Source organism: Hyla sarda, chromosome 10 (assembly GCF_029499605.1).
Source record: "Hyla sarda isolate aHylSar1 chromosome 10, aHylSar1.hap1, whole genome shotgun sequence".
Lineage (NCBI taxonomy): Eukaryota > Metazoa > Chordata > Amphibia > Anura > Hylidae > Hyla > Hyla sarda.
The window spans coordinates 9,128,348-9,151,721 of NC_079198.1; the positions used below are offsets into that span (position 1 = coordinate 9,128,348).

Below are 23,374 nucleotides of genomic sequence, written 5' to 3' on the forward strand. Positions count from 1 at the left end.
TATCTATCCCATATCTATCTATCTATCTATCTCATATCTATCTATCTATCTATCTATCTATCTATCTATCTCATATCTATCTATCTCATATCTATCTATCTATCTATCTATCTATCTATCTATCTCATATCTATCTATCTATCTATCTCATATCTATCTATCTATCTATCTATCTCATATCTATCTATCTATCTATCTATCTATCTATCTATCTATCTACCTACTGTGGGATGCTATTGGTTGGGGGCTATTGTAAGGGATACTTTTGATGTATATAACTGCTGTGGATTCACATTTGGAGGGGCATATATTTAGGGCACACCATAATTGGGTTCATCCAATATTTTGGGGGCACTCATAATTAGTATTTTGTTTGAGGAGCGCTATTTCTGTGTGGGGGCACTATGGATAAGGGGGGCACTATGGATAAGGGGGGCACTATGGATAAGGGGGGCACTATGGATAAGAATCGTGTATAGAGGAGCGGAAGGTGCTTGGGAAATGCCTGACTGATTCTACAAATATGAGTGCTGGCTGTGGGAAATCACCAGTGGGAGGAAATCCTATCCCTAATCCTGACTTTTTCCACAGCGCTCTTCATTCATCGGAGCCGTTTTTGATGGAAACAATTTTGTCTATTGTTTTCCATTTTATTTCCTTCTTGTTATTCACTATTAAAGGGGTACTCCGGTGGAAAACATTTTTTTTTTTTAAATCAACTGGTGCCAGAAAGTTAAACAGATTTGTAAATTACTTCTATTAAAAAAATCTTAATCCTTCCAGTACTTTTTAGCAGCTGTATGCTAGAGAGGAAATTCTTTTCTTTTTTAATTTCTTTTTTGTCTTGTCCACAGTGCTCTCTGCTGACACCAGATGCCCGTATCAGGAACTGTCCAGAGCAGCAAAAAATCCCCATTGACAACCTATGCTGCTCTTGACAATTCCTGATACGGACAGAGGTGTCAGCAGAGAGCACTGTGGACAAGACAAAAAAATGCAAAAAGAAAATAATTTTCTCTGTTGCATACAGCTGCTAAAAAGTACTTGAAGGATTAAGATTTTTTAATAGAAGTAATTTACAAATCTGTTTAACTTTCTGGCACCAGTTGATTTAAAAAAAATAAAAAATGCTAATAAGTACTGGAAGTATTAAGATTTTTTCATAGAAATAACTTACAAATCTGTTTTACTTTCTGGCACCAGTTGATTAAAAAAAAAAAAAAAATGTTCTTGTGAAATCACGCCCCCGCCCTCACGCCCGCTCCCATAGACTTGCATTGAGGGTCTGGGCGTGATGTCACGATACTCCGGCCCCCTGGTCGTCACACTGCACACTCGGAGCCTCCAGCGCTGTGGAGAGATTGCAAAGGTGGGTGCTGAATGACAGATTCCGGGGGTCCCCAGCGGTGGGACCCCCACAATCAGACATTTTATCCCCTATCCTTTGGATAGGGGATGAGATGTATTAGTGCCGGAGAACCCCTTTAAAGTGGCTTATCCAGGAATAGAAAAACGCAAAGCTAATTTCCTGCAAAAACAGCGCCCCGTCTGTCCCCAGGTTGTGTGTGGTATTGCGACTTGGCTCCGTTCTCTTCAATGGAACTGAGCTGCAATACCACACGCAACCTGAGAACAGACGTGGCACTGTTTTTGGAAGAAATCAGTTTTGATCTTTTTCTTAACTCAGATAACCCCTTTGACCCCTTCCCTCTACAGGACGTATCCATACGTCCCAGCACCCAACATGTTAGTGCAGCGGGAGTTTAGGAGATTGGCGGCGGGACCCGTCTGTCAGGGCTCGGCTCGGATTGACAGCCAGGGTCCCGCCAGTTGATCACAGCATCTATGGTGTTAACAGGGGAAGGGTGCTCCCCCTGTTCACCAACGGCGGCACTGCGATATGATCATGGGTCACTGTTGGTTGCTATGGCAGCAGGAGGCCAGCTGATGGCCTCCTGTCTGCCAGCTACAAAACAACAGAATTTTGACAGTTTTTCACAATTCTTTGGAGTTTTTCACACAAAAAAGCTTCATGTGTCAATAAAAATGCACCACTTATATAAAGTACAATATGTCACGAAAAACAATCTCAGAATCGCTCCGCTCAGAAAAAGCGTTCTAAAGTTATTACCATTTAAAGAGCCTGGTCATTAAGGTAAAAAAACGTTAACGTCTCCAACGACAGTGCCATGGAATCTCGGGCAGGAATTTAACCCCTTAAGGGTTTAATCCTTAAAGGGGTACTCCGCTGCTCAGCGTTTGGAACAAACTGTTTCAACTGCTGGAGCCGGCGCCGGGAGCTCGTGATGTCATAGCCCCGCCCCTCATGATGTCACACCCCGCCCCCTCAATGCAAGTCTATGGGAGGGGGCGTGACAGCAGTCACGCCCCCTCCCATAGACTGGCATTGAGGGGGTGGGGTGTGAGGTCATGAGGGGGTGGGGCTATGACATCACGAGCTACCGGCTCCAGCATTTGGAATAGTCTGTTCCAAAAGCTGAGCAGCGGAGTACCCCTTTAAGGATTAACCCCTTAAGGGTTTAAATCCTGCCCGAGATTCCATGGCACTGTCGTTGGAGACGTTATGTAGCTTTCTGCATGCCCTCGAGTATGATGTAAAATTGCCTCATTGTGCAGTGATACTTTTATTACCCCCCCTCCGGTGTCCGTCTAGTTCTGGTGTTTTGTTTATTGACTAGAAAGCCCTGTATGAGCCTTTTTATAGGTCCTGCCTGGACAAGCAATGGGCAGCAGAGCAAATATTCTGTTTGTATACGTATACCCTGTGTTTCCTGGCCCGGGATTCTTGCATTTTTGCTTCAGTTCTATCCCTATGATAACACTGAACTCCCAGGGTCCAGAACATTCTGTCATAGATACACGGGCAGAGGGTTCCCTGAGAGGGACGGTGGTGATGACGCACACAGTGTGAATGCCAGCCTAGATTTGGGGTTGGCATATAAAGGCAGCTGGGCAGAGACCCTGAGCGGTCAGTCTTGGCCATGTGGGGTGGCATTGAGTGCTGTGAGCGGCGGCCGTAGCGTTGCCCTGTACTTACACTTCAAGTCCTGTGCGGCTCTAGGAGACACGTCTTGAGGATGAAGAGGCCTCGACTTGGGAATAGAAGGGCCAAGGTGGGGGAAGGGATTCCCTACCTATCTACCAAGGAGATTCCCTACCTACATACCTACTGGGGGGGGGGGGGGGATTTCATACCTGTGTACCTACCTACTGGAGAGAATTCCCTTACTGTATACCTACCTACTAGAGAGAATCCCCTTCCTGTGTACCTCCCTAATGGAGAGAATTCCCTTCCTGTGTACCTACCTACTGGAGAGACTTCCCTTCCTGTGTACCTCCCTAATGGAGAGAATCCCCTTCCTGTGTACCACCCTAATGGAGAGAATTCCCTTCCTGTGTATCTCCCTAATGGAGAGAATTCCCTTCCTGTGTACCTACCTACTGGAGAGACTTCCCTTCCTGTGTACCTATCTACTGGAGATAATTCCCTTCCTGTGTATCTCCCTAATGGAGAGAATTCCCTTCCTGTGTACCTACCTTCTGGAGAGAATCCCCTTCCTGTGTACCTACCTACTGGAGAGACTTCCCTTCCTGTGTACCTACCTACTGGAGAGACTTCCCTTCCTGTGTACCTACCTACTGGAGAGACTTCCCTTCCTGTGTACCTATCTACTGGAGAGAATTCCCTTCCTGTGTACCTATCTACTGGAGAGAATTCCCTTCCTGTGTATCTCCCTAATGGAGAAAATCCCCTTCCTGTGTACCTACCTACTGGAGAGAATTCACTTCCTGTGTATCTCCCTACTGGAGAGAATTCCCTTCCTGTGTATCTCCCTACTGGAGAGAATTCCCTTCCTGTGTTCCTATCTAATGGGGGCCTCTATGGAGGGGAACTACCTACGCACCGTCACCCAATCCTTCTGCCTCCTACAAGTTTCGCCTAAGGCCTAACAAATTCTAGATCCAGCTCTGTTCCCAGAAGTCATGCAATGTCAGTCGATAACCACTGTCTTTTTTTGTCTTATAATTTAAATAGGCTCTGTGCCATTTGAATAAGCATTGCATAAATCAATAGTACAAGCGAATATTAGAAAACTTTGCAATATATCTCATTAGACAAAAATGCTTCTTTCTCCTGATATCAAGCTTCTTTCCTCTCCCCTTTCCTGCTGCTCAAATTTTCTTCTCTGAAAATCAGCTCAGATTCATCATGTTTCTACAAGACAAGCCAAAGAAGTCTATGGAGGGGGGAGGAGAGAGCTGAAGACACACAAGGCAAGTCTATGGAGGAGGGAGGGGGTGCTCAAGACATGCAAGGCAAGTCTATGGAGGAGGGAGGAGGGAGCTCAAGACACACAAGGCAAGTCTACGGAGGAGGGAGGAGGGAGCTCAAGAAACACAAGGCAAGTCTATGGAGGAGGGAGGAGGGAGCTCAAGACACACAAGGCAAGTCTATGGAGGGGGGAGGAGGGAGCTGAAGACATGCAGGGCAAGTCTATAGAGGGTGGGGGGTGCTCAAGACATGCAAGGCAAGTATATGGAGGAGGGAGCTCAAGAAACACAAGGCAAGTCTATGGAGGAGGGAGGGGTGCTCAAGACACACGAGGCAAGTCTATGGAGGAGGGAGGAGAGAGCTCAAGACACACAAGGCAAGTCTATGGAGGGGGGAGGAGGGAGCTCACCCACCAGCACTGTGGTCAGACTGGAAAGAACTACACAACTTTATGTGGAGCATACAGCAGCTGATAAGTACTGGAAGGATTAAGATTTTTATATAGAAGTAATTTACAAATCTGTATAACTTTCTGCTAATTTTTTATTTTTTTTTTGCACTGGAGTAACCCTGTAAACCAGTTTAGTTGACAATAAAAAAGGCACTACAGAATATAAAAAGTTGTGAATCTAGAATTACATCATCCTAAAAAACTAAAAGAGGTAAAGATAAAAAGATGGTGTTGTCATAGAGATCACAATCCGCATCATTGTCTACACTGTATTCAGGTATTGTATATATATATATATATATATATATATATATATATATATATATATATATCTGCCCTTAATAAACCATATAATGTAGATGAGATGTGGACGGTCTTCTTGGCCTTTTATAAACTTTATGACATTTTTACTTTTTTTTTTTTAAATAGATATTTCATGACAATTTCTGTACCACAGTCTGAAGGAAACCTGCTGTGTAGACATTGGATGCCAGCCCCAAGGACTTGTTGTATGGACTAATCCTCAGCCCTTAGATATTGTCTGCAGCCTTTACGATCCTGATGAACCAGATTACCCGGTTCTGGAGGCCTAAAGAATCCTTTGGTAACACAGTGGCTGCTGTTTTGTGTGGTGTTTATGTGATGTCCCAGTACAGGATAGAGTCCCGTACAGTACTTAGGCCCTGTCAGGCTGAGTCCCTCATTGTCCTAGGGGATCTCCTGCCATGTCTCCCCTGGTATTGAAGCCAGTGTAACTGTGTATAGTCAGTATAATGTTATGTACTATGTGTATAAAGTATAAAGGACCTTTGGAGGTATCACATGTTATGTTCACATGATCTGTTATGTTACCCAGAGAGCACCAGTTAAAGGGGTACTCCGGCGCTAAGACATCTTATCCCCTATCCAAAGGATAGGGGACAAGATGCCTGATTGCGGGGGTCCCGCCTGATTGCATGGGTTCCCCGTTATCTTCCATGCCGCACCCCGTTAGAAGCATAGTGACATCATGGCTCCGCCCCCGTGTGATGTCATGCTCCGCCCCCGTGTGACGTCACGCTCCGCCCCCTCAATGCAAGCCTATGGAGGGGGCGTGAAACGCCCCCTCCATAGGCTTGCATCGAGGGGGCGGAGCGTGACGTCACACGGGGGCGGAGCCGTGACGTCACTATGCTCCGTCCCTGTGATCGCTAGCAATCAGACCCGGAGCGAGCACGCTCCGTGGGGCTGATTCTAATGGGGCGCGGCATGGAAGATCACAGGGGTCATCAGCGGCGGGACCCCTGCGATCAGGCATCTTATTCCCCAGGCGATAAGATGTCTTAGCGCCGGAGTACCTCTTTAAAGGGGTACTCCACTGGAAAACATGATTTATTTATTTTTTAAATCAACTGCTGCCAGAAAGTCAAACATATTTGTAAAGTACTTCTATTTAAAAATCTTAACTTCCAGTACTTATCAGCTGCTGTATGCTACAGAGGAAGTTCTTTTCTTTTTGAATTTTCTTTCTCTCTGACCTCAGTGCTCTCTGCTGACACCCCATTTTAGGAATTGTCCAGAGTAGGAGCAAATCCCCATAGAAAACTCATCCTACTCCTTTCAGTTCCTGGCATGGACAGAGGTGTCAGCAGAGAGCACTTTTGCTCAGACAGAAAGGAAATTCAAAAAGAAAAGAACTTCCTGTGGAGCATACAGCAGCTGATAAGTACTGAAAGGAATAAGATTTTGAAATAGAAGTAATTTACAAATCTGTTAAACTTTCTGGCACCAGTTGATCAAAACATTTTTTTCCCCCCAGGGGAGTACCCATGACCTGCAGCTTGACCTATGGGCTTCTGGCTCAGCCCCCCCTTTATAAGAGGGGCGGCCATTACAATCTCTCTTACACCATTGCTCCTGCTGAGGCGCAGCTAAGCACAGACGTCTCAGATCCAGCATCCAGTACACCTGGAGGCCTCAAGCCGGTATGTGTCAGTAAGTCCAGCCATCTATGTCTACTGTCGCCTCTGAGTGCCCCGCGCCACCTTTGTCCCCCGATCCAGAGGAGCAGCCTGAGATGGGAGCCGTATAACCAGAGCTGAAGCGGTGAGTGCAGGACGCCTTCTATTGTCACTGTACAAAATATGGGTTAACCTGTACAACACACAAATAAACAAATGTGGTGCGCCCAAAGGTGTGAAGGTGAGGTGTATGGTGCAGATGTTATTAATCCCTAAATGTTCGTGACGCCAGGGCCGCCAGCAGTCGCCTCTAAGTGCCCCACGCCACCTTTGTCCCCCGATCCGGAGGAGCAGCCCGAGATGGGAGCCATATAACCAGAGCTGAAGCGGTGAGGTCAGGACGCCTGTTTTTGTCTTCTATTGTCACTATATTGATTGCTACATATCTGTCCCAGCACCACCGCAACTGGCAAAACTGGTTTCCGTACCTTTTCCATCTCGTGGAGCTGCGTGGATAAGCTATCGGTGCCACTTGTCTTTTTTCTTATTTTACCACATTTTGTATACTTTTCTTTCTCTGAGAGGTCCACCCGTCTAAAAGACCATTGTTTTTCGCAAATTTGTACGGTCGACTTTAAAGAGTACAGGAGCCCAGCTAAATTGTTTTCTGTCTGTCTGTTTTCAATAACAAGCAGAAGAATTTGGGATTCATTGCCAAATAAATTCAGATTTAGGGGTTAGAGCCAGGACTAATGTGAGACACGATATTGATAATACCCAGATCCTCAATGTGTCTTCTCCTGCCCTTACCGCAGCACAAACCTATTAATTAAGTAGAGGTTTAACGATTACTCTTGCTCCACCCTTTGATACATTTGTGTGCGCCAATGATATTAGAAATTGGCTTCACTTCAATCCAATATTATAAAAATTTCCATCAGAATTTCAGGAGAATATTATGAAATATGGAGAGGAAAGTTGTATCTGTTTCTGAAGAACTTTACATGCAAAATGAAGGAAGGGTTTTGGAGATACATGAAGGGGGGTGTATCGGCCCTTGCTTTGTGCGGGGGTTGACACGCCCCATTCCTGGGGACTGCCGGATAGGGAATAAGTGTTCCTGCACTGGAGTACTCCTTTAAATGGGTACTCTGCTGCTCATTGTTTGGAACAAAATGTTCCGAATGCTTAGAGCCGGCACCGGCAGCTCGTGACATCATAGCCCCACCCCCTCATGATGTCACGCCCCGCCCCCTCAATGCAAGTCTATGGGAGGGGGCGTGGCATGTTTTTTTATCGTCTGTTTACTATCTACTTTTTATTCGTTACATTTGTATCTTTACAGATCTGTAGACATTGTTCCCCATTTACTAAGACTGTAGCTTTCTTTTCTTTATTTCTTTATTTTTTTTTCATGGTATTTACTATTGTTTCTTGTATTTGGCAATTTTCCCTCCGTTTTGGGACCCCTCTCCATCTACTGTATGTCGCTCCGGCTCTTCTCACGCATGGAGGGTTACCTCGAACGCTTACAAAAAATGAAGGTTGCAGCAGCAGGCTCTTAGCGTGTCCCCCCATCCACCACGCGGAGGTGGCCTCATTTCGGATGGGACCCTAACATAAATTGTGAGCCTAACACTCATAACACTCACCTCTATCGGGCATATAGCCTTTGACTGGGTGACGTGCTGGATCCATCATCAATTTAAATCACCACCTGTGAAAAAGGAGGGTGCATGGCTACAGAGGGTGCCCCCTGAATTGTACAAACAAGCAAAAAGAAAAATAGCCGGCACAACTTCCTAATACACGGGTGCACGCTGCTGTGGCAATTACAGAGTACACACCTCGAGCGCTGTACTCATGCATCCCCAGCTCTCCCATAGAGATGCATGGAGGACCCCTGCCCACCCCCACTTCATGTGCGAGGAGAGTCAGAGCACCGTATACAGGACATTATGGGGGCTCCCAGCTGTTGGACCCCCGTGATCAGACACTTTTTCCTACATGGGATTACTCCTTTTTAGTAACCTTGAATGATAAGAATGTCTATAATGCTTTAAAATGTAGAGAATACCTGCGAGAAGAAATATTTTCTGCAGGTGTTTCATATGAATTTGAGTTTCCATAAAAACTTATATGTCTTTTTTTATGGACGCGTCCAAATGTCACTGTAGGCAGAACGACATAAAGTACAACATAAAGTTTGGTATTTGAAAGGTTTATACTTATATATATATATTATACTCATAGCTGGGTTTGTCTTTTGTGCCGACTCTTAATGTGTTTCTTTGTTTCTTTAGGGATTTTCTATATCAGTGCAGTTTATCGTAATAAGGGAATATAACGAATAAAACCACAGACACGAGGTTCTTGAAAAAAAAATTGTGTCCCAGATAATCTCTTCCTGGTTGCCGGTGGTCGGCGAGTCATACTGCACTCAGCCAGTCACCGGCCGCAGCGAAGTCCTGACTCGGTTGACGATAGGCTGAGCGGCAGTGTGATAACGCTTCAAGACACACAATTCTTCACTACACCGGCACCTGCTGCCGGGGCCGAAAACGTCACACTGCCACTCAGCCTATCGCCGGCCGAGTCGGGACTTCACTGCGGCCGGTGACTGGCTGAGTGCAGTATTACTCGCCGACCACCGGCGCCCAGGAAGAGGATCACAGTGGAGACCGGAGCCGGTTACCGGAGGCACCAGGGGAGCGAAGGAAGGTATGTACCTGTTTATTTTTTTTACTGCCGGCAGTATGGATGATAATTTTCTTATTCCGGAGTTCTCCTTTAAGGGACCTAACTTTTATGAGGGGGCACAAAGGGGGGATAGCTGTCTCTCCACAATGTAGGAACACAAAGAGTGTCTAATCACTATATAGGGGAAAAGTGTGGGGCTTATATATTACTTGGGGACACAGAGGGGCCAAACTATTTTTAATGGGGGCACAAAGTGGACTATTATGTGGTGACAAAATATAAGGGCCTAACTACTATATATTGGGGCCCCAGAGGGGAATATCTACTATATGGTGACAGAGAAAAAGCATAATAAATATATGGGGATGCAGAAGGAGCATAGTTATTAAATTGGGGTACAAAGGGGACTAATGACTATATGGAAACACAGAGAGGGCCTGACTATTTTATGGAAGCATGGAAGGGGGCTACTATGTGGGGGCTAAAATGGGGACTAACTATTATGTGGGATACAGATGGGACCTAACTACTATGTGGGACACAGATGGGACCTAACTACTATGTGGGGACACAGACAGGCCCATTAGACTCTAGTTACGCTACTGGCTATTAGACCTTTATTAATTCGTTTTATAGACTTTTTTATGAAGGTAAAGAGTCTCTGAAAAGAGAGCCCTGAATTAAATGTGCATACAAATGTTTCCATTTTGTTCCAAAAGCGGATTCTTTCATGTTTTTTCTTCTGTTTATTCTTCTGTTTCTGGTATTGGGAAATTCAAGTTCAATAAACAAGAAGCCCATTTGATTGCTGGAACCAAAATGATGAGAAATTTTTGACTATTAATGCCAGATGAGGATTGTAAAGCAAAACAATAAAACACATAAAATAGCATGATATCATTCAAAACAACACAAAGTAACACAAAAAAGGGTAATCAAATACAAAACAATGCAAAGTAATTCAAAATAAAGTAATATAATGCAAAATAACACAAAGTAATACAAAATAGTATAATATAATGCAAAATAATCTAGCACAAAACAGTATAATATAATGCAAAATAATATAACATCATACAAAACAGTAAAATATAGTGCAAAATAATATGATATAATATAAGATAGTATAGTAAAGCACAAAATAATATAATAAAATACAAAATAGTATAATCTAGTGCAAAAATCATGCAGTTATACCAAATAAGAAAATGTAATAAAACAGTATAATATAATAAAATATAATATAAAATGTATTACAATACAATATATCATACAAGTTGGTATCATGTAATACCAGACAGTACATAGTATATTACATAAAAATATTATAATATATAGCAAAATAATGTAATATAATATAAAATAGTATAATATAGTGCAAAATAATATAGGTATACAAAGCAAAATATTGTAATAAAACAGTATAATATACTGGAGTTTAGTATTATTTAATAAAATATAATAGTATATATAATGTATAATATAAAATATGATATATATATATATATATATATATATATATATATTTATTGTCGGCATTATGTGATATGCTTATATTTCTTATAACATTAACATATAGTGTACTGTACAGGTGTAGGGACTCCAGTCTTGGATTAGAGTCCCTGCTACTGTATATATATATATATATATATATATATATATATATATATATATATATATATATATATTACAATATAATATGATATATCTATATATATATATAAAAGCAAAAGGAGAGCAGCACATCCCCAGTATAAAGTGCACGGGTGCCGTCAGCGTAGAGCCCAGGTTCAGGGATCCATAGAATAGTAGCAAATAGGCAGCAGCAACTCCATGTAGTGCAAAAAAGTGAATTTTATTCACACAACGTGAGGCGACGTTTCGGTTTGCTCACCAAACCATTTTCAAGCACGGGTGTGGCAAACAGGCAATAGGGTACACTTTCTCTCAGGCAATAGGCACTGAAGATCCAGCAGGGGGATGTGGGAGGTGCAGGAACTTATAAAGTGTTGTCAGGTGCACATACTAATTTAGAGCGCACCGGCCCTTTAAATTAAAGAGCTCTGTCGCACGCGCGCTCTAGGAGACGGGGACGAGCGCGGCGGAGCTTATTGCCAGAAGCAGCAGAGCGGGGTAAGTGATGGGCTGGGATTCGCATGTGGGTGCGTCCCGCGATGCGAATCCAAGCCCCGCCGACAGACGGAGACCCCGGGACACTGCACTCACGGCTGGAGCTCGTGGCCGGAGCGCAGCGCGTGACAATATATATGATATAATAATAATAAACAATCTAATAATAATATATAATAATAATAACAATAATAATAAATATAATAATATATGATCTTATAATACAATATAATATGATACTTTTCATGTCATACAATGCCGACAGTATTTAGTATACAACACAACAATGTACGAGTTATTTCTTTTCCCGTCCCATTTACTTCCTATGTAGTTAAACTGCAGTCACCAAAGTGTTTAGTCACTGTAAAGTGTTACAGCACACAGGAGCCTGCCCAGACGTGCCGATTTGGCTCACGTAACCCTCTGCCGACAGACAGGGGTGTGTGTATTTCCTATAGCAGGGACCAGAACTACTGTGAACATCTCCTGCGCAGCAGCACTTTCCACTCTTCTCCTTTTGAAGTCTATTTCCTTTACACTGTGCACTTGCTTAGAAGCCCTTAAATGTCATCTCCTTCACCACTTGTCACCAGTTCTGGTCTACAAGCTTGGGCTTTGAGGGTCATTTTCAAGGTTCAGCAAGACTTTGGGACTCTGAACACCTACCAGATTAAGGATACTCATCTTATGTAGCTGGGTAACTTAAGACCTACCTGGAATTGTTTCAAGGACGAGAGATTTTGCCAGTCAGATCTTGTAGAAGAAGGGCACCTACGACTGTTGCCAGGGGGGATTACGGGGGAAAAAAAGGCCCATTGTGGTTAAAGAAGCCGGTTTGTTGTGGGAGAGACAAGGCGAAGCAAGAACAGGCTGACACATGGAAACTTTGTCTTGAAGATCTGTGAAACCCTCCGAAGATCCTTCATTCATCGAGCTCGTCTTGGCAATCGGTACCTGTGGAGGGGAAGGAAGCGCCATGATGTTCGTCCTCGCCGTCTGTTCTGCTCTGCTAGCGGCAGGTAATGAGGCGTTACCTTTAATTTTAATTGTCAACTGCATTTTAAGGAATACTCTAACCCACGAGAGAGGGGGTTACATTTTGGGGCAAAATCAGAAAATAAAAGAAAAATTCTCAACAAAACATTTCAAACGGTAATTTAGAAACGTAAATACATATATATTTTTAATTTAGTTTACATTCAAATTATTCACTTAGCTATTCAATTCGTTTTAAATGATGACCGTTATGGAGATGTAGCAGCGTTGAGTTTATTAATTATATATTTTTGTCATTATTTATTTATGTCTTAATGTATTTATTTATCTATGTATTTATTTTTGTATTTATTTAATTATTTATTTCTTTATATATGTATTTATTTATTTATTTATTGATTTATTTACGCATTTAATTATTTATTTATGTATTTATTGATTTTTGTATTTGTTTATGTATTTATTTATTTATATATTTATTTATATATGTATTTATTTATGTTTTTATTGATTTATTTATGTATCTAATTATTTATTTATGTATTTTTTTATTTTTTTATTTATTCATTTAGTTATATATTTATTTATTTATATATGTATTTATTTATTTTTTTCTAACACGCATGAAAAAAGATAATCGGTGACATATTCGAAAACACATAAAAAAAACTAATGCGCTATGGCCGCTGGGACCCCCATGATCAGACACTCATCCCCTATACTGTAGACAGGGAATAAGTTTCAGTTCCCCGGAGCACCCCTTTAATGCTGCAAGATAATAAAAATGATCACTACATCTATAGAATTCAAGGGGTACTCCGGTGAAAAACAAATGTTTTCCAAATCAACTTATTGCAGAAAGTTAAATAGATTTATAAATTACTTCTATTTAAAAATCTTAACCCTTCCAGGACTTATCAGCTTCTGTATGCTCCGCAGGAAGGTGTGTAGTTCTTTCCGGTCTGACCACAGTGCTCTCTGCTGACACCTCTGTCCATGCCAGGCATTGTCCAGAGCAGGAGAGGTTCACTATGAGGATTTGCTTTTACTCTGGACAAATCCCGACATGGACAGAGGTGTCAGCAGAGAGCAGACTGGAAAGAACTACACAACTTCCTGTGGAGCATACAGCAGCTGATTAGTACTGGAAGTATTAAGATTTTTAAATAGAAGTAATTTACAAATCGTTATAACTTTCTGGCCCCAGTTGATTTAAACACATGTGTTTTCCACCAGAGAACCCCTTTAAGATGATGTGGTAGGTCTTTCTGCACTCCCATGTAAAACTGCATCACTTACACGAATATGTCCTAATTCCGCTCTGCTACATCTGTACTTTTTGACCTGTTACATAAGCGGGATATATTGAGTAGATTATTGGGGCCTTGTATCCCTGACATATTTTTATCTTTGGCAACATTGCAGCCAGGAGACAAACCTTATTGGGAGAGATTCTGAGGCGATGCCAGGAAGCAGGTTGTGGCGGTGTATATATAGAAACGTATCGGCAAGAACCCATAATATACTCTATAATATTGTGACATCGAGGAGGGATCTGTGTTATTCTTATAGGAAGCTCTGTATATAAGGAACAGAAATATACTTTAAACTGTTTACGGAAGATGGTCCCGGGCTGAGTGCTCTATGAGAATATCTATTTAATAGACATGAATCCGGGGACTATAAACAAAGTCCTAAGTTGTCTATAGTTCTGCCGCTGCTTTATAGAGCTTTCCATTCATCATTCATCCTTCCAGGAGATATGTCGTTCATTTTAAAGGGGTACTCCGCCCCTAGACATCTTATCTCCTATCCAAAGGATGGGGGATAAGATGTCTGATCAGGGGGTCCTGTCGCTGGGGATCCCCACGATCTGTCTGCTGCACCCGGCATTCGTTTAGAGCGTCGAGTGCAGCAACGGAGGCTCGTGACGCCATGGCTACGCCCGCTCGTGACGTCATGTCCAGACCCCCTCAATGCAAGTCTATGGGAGGGGGCGTGACGGCCGTCACGCCCCCTCCCATAGACTTGCATTGAGGGGGCCTGGCTGTGACTTCACAAGCCTCCGCCCGCATTGCCAGTCATCCGGCACGGAGCTAAGTTTGCGCCGTGCATCGAATGTTTGGGTTGCCGCAGCCGAGATTGGGGACCCCTGCGATCAGACATCTTATCCCTTATCCTTTGGGTAAGGGATAAGAGGTCTAGGGGTGGAATACCCCTTTAAGGACTAGTGTGAAACAAATTATATAGCATTAACATATTCCATATTAATATTAACTACATTTGCTGGGCCAGGAGGTTTAGTGTATTGTACAGAAGCAGGGACTCCAGTCTTTGATAAGAGTCCATGCTCCTGTACACACTTCATAAGGGCATTCCAAGGGAAATAGGGGCACTTCTGAATATTAAATTGGGATCTGACAATAACATTTGCCAAATATGACCCAAAAAGAATCTTGGGAGACCCGATCATACGTGATGACCTACTCTACTGTATATTTTTAGAGAACTCTTTCGCTTATATACATAAACTTAAAAAACTCCTATGTAAAGAACGTTTCTTATTTTATTTGGCATTAACTTATTCCACATACTGCAGCTTTATCATTCATGATAATCTCTGTCTCCACATTGTACAGTTCATATTACTTGGTCAATATGTTTTTGGTGTCTACAAGGAAACCAGATCACCCGGAGGAAACATAAACTCCTTGCAGATGTTGCGTTGGGTTGGACTCTGCTCACTGAGCCAATGTGCTGTCCAATCCATAGTTCTTTAGACTCAGTATTATTCTTCACTTCTCCTACAATAACATCTGAGCCCCGTACGATCTGCTGAGTGATAATGGGTGCAAACTACTTGTTTATACCTCCAATAATGCACTAAGGCCCATTCCAAATATCTGTAATAAATTAAAGAGGTTACCCAGGCAAAGACATCTTATCCCCTATCCAAAGAATAGGGGATAAGATGTCTGATTGCGGGGGGCCTGGCGCTGGGACCTCCCATCATCTCCGTCAGCACCTGTATACTGCGTCTCCAAGCTCTTTCTTTCTGGGCCTGGAGACGTGACGTCACACCACGCCCCCCTCTATTCATGTCTATGCGATCTTGCTGCTGAACCTGGCGTTCGTTTGGGGCATCGGTGCACCGCCAGAGGCTCGTGACGCCATGCCCACTCCATTCATGTCTATGCGATCTTGCTGCTGAACCTGGCGTTCGTTTGGGGCGTCGAGTGCAGCGCCGGAGGCTCGTGACGCCATGCCCCCTCTATTCATATCTATGCGATCTTGCTGCTGAACCTGGCGTTCGTTTGGGGCGTCGGGTGCAGCGCCGGAGGCTCGTGACGCCATGCCCCCTCCATTCATGTCTATGCGATCTTGCTGCTGAAGCTGGCGTTCGTTTGGGGCGTCGGGTGCAGCCCTGGAGGCTCGTGACGCCATGCCCACTCCATTCATGTCTATGCGATCTCCCTGCTGAAATGGCATTCGTTTGGGGAGTCGGGTGCAGCACCGGAGGCTCGTGATGTCACGACCACGCCCCCTCAATGCAAGTCTATGGGAGGGGGCGTGACGTTCGTCACGTCCCCTCCAATAGACTTGCATTGAGGGGGCGAGGCCGTGACGTCACGAGCCTCCGCCCCGCATCCGGAAGTTCGCTCCATGCACCAGATGTCTGGAGTGCCACCGCCGAGATTGCGGGGGTTCCCAGCGGATAACCCCTTTAACATATTCATGTCTATATCAGGGGTCAACTCCTGGGAAAAGAATGTGGGAACTCAATATTTTCACTCAAGGTCTAGTCCTGCAGGACTCCTGCTAATGGGAACAGTGCTCCTGCTGTGGAAAAAGTGCAGGATCTCCGTTCCCATGCGTTACTGCAGGACTTGAGCCCTGGTCTATGTGATGACCCCAATGTCTGGATTTTCCAGATGATTCTAAAGCTTTCGGGAAAAACCATGGGGTACTCCGCCACACACATCTTATCCCTTATCCATAGGGGATAAGATGTAAGATCGAGGGGGGTCCCACCACTGTGGAAACCTGCGATCTCCCTGTCACGGAGCGAACTCAGCTCTGTGTTCCATGACTGGCGTAGGGATGAGCGGCATTGCCCATATTATAATTCGTGATATTTCGCAAATGTATAGATGAATATTCGCATATTCACGTATTCGAGGAAGAAAACAGTGAAGGGGGGGGGGGGGGGGGCAACTTTACTATTGGTTGCTAGGGATGTTGCTGATAACCTTTGACAACTGTATTTGCATCATTCTAATTGGCCACAAGTGAAAAGAAGGAATATGCGCATATGCGGAAAAAAGGGAATACCGTATGTTTCGCCCTATAGGACGCACCGGCGTATAAGACGCACCCAATTTATAGGTGCAAAATCTAAAAAAATAAAGATTTTGAACCCAATAGTGGTCTTCAACCTGCGGACCTCCAGATGTTGCAAAACTACAACTCCCAGCATGCCCGGACAGCCGTTGGCTGTCCGGGCATGCTGGGAGTTGTAGTTTTGCAACATCTGGAGGTCCGCAGATTGAAGACCACTGTATAGGAGGTAATACTTACGTGTCCCCGCCGCTCCGGACCCGTCACCGCTGCCCTGGATGTCGCTCCATCGCTGTCGCCGTGTCCCCCGTCGCTCCGGAACGACTCTGCTGCCGGCCGGGTATCCTCGCTCTCCGTCGCCGCCATCACGTTGTTACGCACGCCGACGCACGTACGCGACGACGTGATGACGAGGAAGGAGAGCGCCGGCCATACAGGGGATCCCGGAACGGAGAAGACACCGAGGAGGCAGGTAAGGTCCCTCCCGGTGTCCTGTAAGCACTAACCCGGCTATTCAGTCGGGCTGTTCGGGACCGCCGCGGTGAAATCGCGGCGGTCCCGAACAGCCCGACTGAACAGCCGGGTTAGTGTCCCTTTCCCTTCAGACGCGGCGGTCAGCTTTGATCGCCGCGTCTAATGGGTTAATACAGGGCATCACCGCGATCGGTGATGTCCTGTATTAGCCGCGGGTCCCGGCCGTTGATGGCCGCAGGGACCGCCGCGATAGGGGTGTATTCGCCGTATAAGACGCACCAACTTTTTCCCCCCAGTTTTGGGGAAGAAAAAGTGCGTCTTATACGGCGAAAAATACGGTATTCGTAATTTGGAATATATAGCAAATATATTCGCAAATTTGAGATATTCGCGATAAAAATTAGAAATGCGAATATTCACACCCAACACTAGACTGGCGCTGCAAGCCGCCACACCCCCTCTATTCAAGTCTATAGACATGACTGGAAGGGGCGTGGCGTGACGTCACGAACACGGAAGCTACAAGCTTCCGTGTTCCGGACACCATAGCTGCCGGCCCGGAGATCGTGGCCCGGGTCCCTAGTGGTGGGACCCCCACGATCTAACATCTTATCCCCTATCCTTTGGATAGGGGATAAGATGTGTGCGGCGGAGAACCCCTTTAAGGCAATGATGTGGAAGCTAAAATGACCCTGTGCTGTGGGTGTGGATAGTAGCCTAGGAGAGACAACTTATTCATTGATGGGGTGGTAGTTTTCATTTTAAACTTTTAATCTCCTAATTCTTAGACTTTAGACCAATGTTTCCCAACCAGGATGCCTCCAGCTGTTGCAAAACTACAACTCCCAGTATGCCCGCGAGTTGTAGTTTTGCAACAGCTGGAGGCACCCTGGTCGGATCAGACCTAAAAGTGTTTTTTTTACATGCTATATGTTAAAGGGGTATTCCAGGCCAAAACTTTATTTTATTTTTTTATATATCAACTAGCTCCGGAAAGTTAAACAGATTTGTAAATTACTTCTATTAAAATATCTTAATCCTTGCAATAGTTATTAGCTTCTGAAGTTGAGTTGCTGTTTTCTGTCTAACTGCTTTCTGATGACTCATGTCCCGGGAGCTGTGCAGTTCCTATGGGGATATTCTCCCATCATGCACAGCTCCCGGGACGTGACATCATCATTGAGCAGTTAGACAGAAAACTTCAGAAGCTAATAACTATTGGAAGGATTAAGATTTTTTAATAGAAGTAATTTACAAATCTGTTTAACTTTCCGGAGCCAGTTGATATATATATAAAAGTTTTTGCCTGGAATACCCCTTTAATGTAGAAAAAGAGTTCAAATCTTAACAAAACCAAAAAGAACACATGGAACAAATCTATTCCAATCAAATAAATATTCTTTCTGATTTAAAAACAAACAGACTTTTGATTTATCCAAAAACCCTCTGGGGTGGAGGCTCTGCAACTGGCCCAATGGGTGTAGAGCCAAATCAAAATCGAAACAAACTCAATTGAGATTTTGGTAGGTTCGCTCAGCATTAGTAGAGATATTTGTTCCCAGGAACCCCCTAACAGAGGTAACAGTCACCTCCGAGTCTGGCAGCCTCAAGGAACCTTCACACTGCAGAATTTCTGCCGGCGGAACTAAGACCGCACGGACTGCATTGCTGCCCCCATAGACTGCAATGCATTTCTGGCTGGATCTTTTTGGAGATCTGCTCAGAAATGCATTGCCAACTATGGGGACGGCAATGTAGTCCGCGCGATCCTAGTGCCGCCGGCTCGAACTCCGGCAGAATTTTTGACCAGAAATTCCGCAGTGTGAACTTAAGCCTAAGGGTCTATTCACGAGGCAGAATTTCCTCTTGTGGAATTCCGCCTCAAATTAAAGCCCATAGACTTCTATGGGATTCCGCACTCCCATTCACACTTCTGAATTTCCGCAAGCGGAAATTCAGAAGTGTGAATGGGAGTGCGGAATCCCATAGAAGTCTATGGGCTTTAATTTGAGGTGGAAATTCTTCCGTGTGAATAGACCTTAAAGGGGTACTCTGCCGCTAGACATCTTATCCCCTATCCAAAGGATAGGGGATAAGAAGTCTGATCGTGGGGGTCCCACCCTGCTGCACCCGGCATTCATTTAGAGCATTGGGTGTCAGCACCGGAGAACCGGCGGCCACGACACCCTCAATGCAAGTCTATGGGAGGGGTGTGATGCCCCCCCCCCCTCACTTGCATTGAGGGGGCATGGGCGGGACGTCACGAGTGGAGTGTGCCGTAACGTCATGAGCCTTCACCCCCCCTATCACCAGTCATCAGGCGCGAAGACCGCATAGACTGCATTGTCATCCCCATAGACGGCAATACATTTCTGGGTGGATCTTTTGGGAGATCTGCTCAGAAATGCATCTATGGGGATGGCCACGCGGTCCTAGTGCTGCCAGCTCGAACTCCGGCAGATAGGGGATAAGATGTCTGAGGGTGGGGGGGGGGGGGTGGGGGGTCCCACCGGTGGGGGGTCCCACCCTACTGCACCCTGCAGCATTCATTTAAAGCGTTGGTTGCAGCGCCGGAGAACCCGCGGCCACGACCCCTCAATGCAAGTCTATGGGACGGGGTGTGATGCAAGTCTATGGGAGGGGGTGTGATGCAAGTCTATGGGAGGGGGTGTGATGCAAGTCTATGGGACGGGGTGTGATGCAAGTCTATGGGAGGGGGTGTGATGCAAGTCTATGGGAGGGGGTGTGATGCAAGTCTATGGGACGGGGTGTGATGCAAGTCTATGGGAGGGGGTGTGATGCAAGTCTATGGGAGGGGGTGTGATGCAAGTCTATGGGAGGGGGTGTGATGCAAGTCTATGGGAGGGGGTGTGATGCAAGTCTATGGGATGGGGTGTGATGCAAGTCTATGGGAGGGGGTGTGATGCAAGTCTATGGGAGGGGGTGTGATGCAAGTCTATGGGAGGGGGTGTGATGCAAGTCTATGGGAGGGGGTGTGATGCAAGTCTATGGGAGGGGGTGTGATGCAAGTCTATGGGAGGGGGTGTGATGCCCCCCCCCCTCACTTGCATTGAGGGGGCATGGGCGGGACGTCACGAGTGGAGTGTGCCGTAACGTCATGAGCCTTCACCCCCCCTATCACCAGTCATCAGGCGCGAAGACCGCATAGACTGCATTGTCATCCCCATAGACGGCAATACATTTCTGGGTGGATCTTTTGGGAGATCTGCTCAGAAATGCATCTATGGGGATGGCCACGCGGTCCTAGTGCTGCCAGCTCGAACTCCGGCAGATAGGGGATAAGATGTCTGAGGGTGGGGGGGGGGTGGGGGGTCCCACCGGTGGGGGGTCCCACCCTACTGCACCCTGCAGCATTCATTTAAAGCGTTGGTTGCAGCGCCGGAGAACCCGCGGCCACGACCCCTCAATGCAAGTCTATGGGACGGGGTGTGATGCAAGTCTATGGGAGGGGGTGTGATGCAAGTCTATGGGAGGGGGTGTGATGCAAGTCTATGGGACGGGGTGTGATGCAAGTCTATGGGAGGGGGTGTGATGCAAGTCTATGGGAGGGGGTGTGATGCAAGTCTATGGGACGGGGTGTGATGCAAGTCTATGGGAGGGGGTGTGATGCAAGTCTATGGGAGGGGGTGTGATGCAAGTCTATGGGAGGGGGTGTGATGCAAGTCTATGGGAGGGGGTGTGATGCAAGTCTATGGGATGGGGTGTGATGCAAGTCTATGGGAGGGGGTGTGATGCAAGTCTATGGGAGGGGGTGTGATGCAAGTCTATGGGAGGGGGTGTGATGCAAGTCTATGGGAGGGGGTGTGATGCAAGTCTATGGGAGGGGGTGTGATGCAAGTCTATGGGAGGGGGTGTGATGCAAGTCTATGGGAGGGGGTGTGATGCAAGTCTATGGGAGGGGGTGTGATGCAAGTCTATGGGAGGGGGTGTGATGCAAGTCTATGGGAGGGGGTGTGATGCAAGTCTATGGGAGGGGGTGTGATGCAAGTCTATGGGAGGGGGTGTGATGCAAGTCTATGGGAGGGGGTGTGATGAAAGTCTATGGGAGGGGGTGTGATGCAAGTCTATGGGATGGGGTGTGATGCAAGTCTATGGGAGGGGGTGGGATGCAAGTCTATGGGAGGGGGTGTGATGCAAGTCTATGGGAGGGGGTGTGATGCAAGTCTATTGGAGGGGGTGTGATGCAAGTCTATGGGAGGGGGTGTGATGCAAGTCTATGGGAAGGGGTGTGATGACCGTAATGTCATGAGCCTTCACCCCCCATCACCAGTCATCCGGCACAGAGCGAAGTTCGCTCCGTGCATCGGATGTCTAGGGTGCCACCACCGAGAACGCAACGGTCCCCAGAGACGGGACTCCCGCGATCAGTCTAGGGGCGGAGTACCCCTTTAACTCCCTTAGACTCCCATATTCTACATAGGTGGGAACCTGTCAGGTATTTTGCATCGGAGTCCTGGATTTTCAGGTGAAACCTCTTGAGCATTACGCATAACAGCAGGGTGAGGCAGGAGAGGAACCATAGAACACAGATGTTAATTGCACCTTTTATCTTTTGGGGGATTTACGGGAAAGCGTCTGACAAGCTTAGGAATTAGAAGCAAAGATCAAAAAACTATTACAGGGTTTTCTCAGGAACATCGTGTTATTTCACTGTATGAATCACAAAATGAGGGCAATGCCAAGAGTGGACAAGAATCGGCTATTTCGGATAAAAATAAAGAAAAATAGTTCTCATGCCTCTGCCGGACTTGGCCGATGCTCATCTTGACCCTAAAGATCCCATAGAGAAAGATAGAGAGGTACGACAGTCTACCATTGGCATGTGGAAAGAGCAATGGACATCCTCCAACTCCATCATTTCATAATTTAAAGTGGTACTCCGGTGAAAAAATGTTTTTCTTAAAATCAACTGGTGCCAGAAAGTTAAACAGATTTGTAAATTATTACTTCTATTAAGAAATCTTTACCCTTCCTGTACTTATTAGCAGCTGTATGCTACAGAAGAAATTATTCTCTTTTTGAATTTCTTTTTTGTCTTGTCCACAGTGCTCTCTGCTGACGCCTGATGCCCGTATCGGGAACTGTCCAGAGCAGGAGAAAATCCCCATAGCAAACCTATGCTGCTCTGGACAGTTCCTGACACGGACAGAGATGTCAGCAGAGAGCACTGAGGACAAGACAAAAAATAATAGAATTTCCTCTGTAGCATACAGCTGCTACTAACTACTGAAAGGATTAAGATTTTTAAATAGAAGTAATTTACAAATCTATTTAACTTTCTGGCACCAGTTCATTTAAAAAAAAAAAAAAGTTTTCCACCGGAGTACCCCTTTAAGGTCTGAACGTATCGTCTTCTCTTCCTATAACATAATTACATTTATTAAAGAGAACCGATCATGATTTTTTAAATATTTTATAATCCTCCCAGGTCACTGCCCATCATGATAAACCATCCCCGGCCTTAATTTTTATAATTTTTTAGTTTTTTACCTTGATATTACTCTGTATTTTCTGCTCAGTCAGATTCACAGACTGGGAAGGGGCATTCCCCAGCAGCCGTGACATTATCTGAAGCCATACAGGGGAGAACTTCCTGCCTCACTTTGCTATACACAGCTTAGAGCAGTTCAGTGTGAGATGATCTATGATTGGCTAAGACTGCACAAAACCCCTCAGCACTCCAGACTGCATTTCCTGATTTTGGACTTCTGCCAGGACAGCAGGAGTCCAAAGTCTGCGCAAAAGATGGGGGAAAATGTGCTCTGGACAAGTAGGGAGACACCTAGTGGCAGCTTTTTTAAACACAAATAAAACATAGAAAACTACTTTTTTTTTTTTTTTTTTTTTAAACAAAGTGCATTAGAAAGTTTTTTTTTTATTTACCAAAAGGAGTGCAATAGCAAAAATAAGTTTTAATGACAGTGCCCGTTTATGGAAAATGGAAAAGTTCTAAAGGAGGAAATGAGTCCTCTGACTTATATTTCCTAATATTTCCTGCAACGAATCAGTCTGTGACAAAGTGGGCGTGAA

The 23,374-nt window shown here is 45.2% G+C and overlaps 2 protein-coding genes across 2 annotated transcripts in view; one reads left to right on the top strand and one right to left on the bottom strand.

Moving 5' to 3' along the window:
- The window catches only part of LOC130294281 (phospholipase A2 inhibitor gamma subunit B-like), a 39,340-nt gene extending 26,847 nt beyond the window's left edge, over positions 1-12,493 (bottom strand). The window contains exon 1 of the mRNA XM_056543894.1: positions 12,313-12,493. Coding sequence (XP_056399869.1) covers positions 12,313-12,493 — 181 coding nt within the window. The remainder of the gene's footprint in view (positions 1-12,312) is intronic.
- The window catches only part of LOC130293652 (phospholipase A2 inhibitor and Ly6/PLAUR domain-containing protein-like), a 36,937-nt gene continuing 25,538 nt past the window's right edge, over positions 11,976-23,374 (top strand). The window contains exon 1 of the mRNA XM_056542616.1: positions 11,976-12,534. Coding sequence (XP_056398591.1) covers positions 12,492-12,534 — 43 coding nt within the window. The 5' untranslated portion in view covers positions 11,976-12,491. The remainder of the gene's footprint in view (positions 12,535-23,374) is intronic.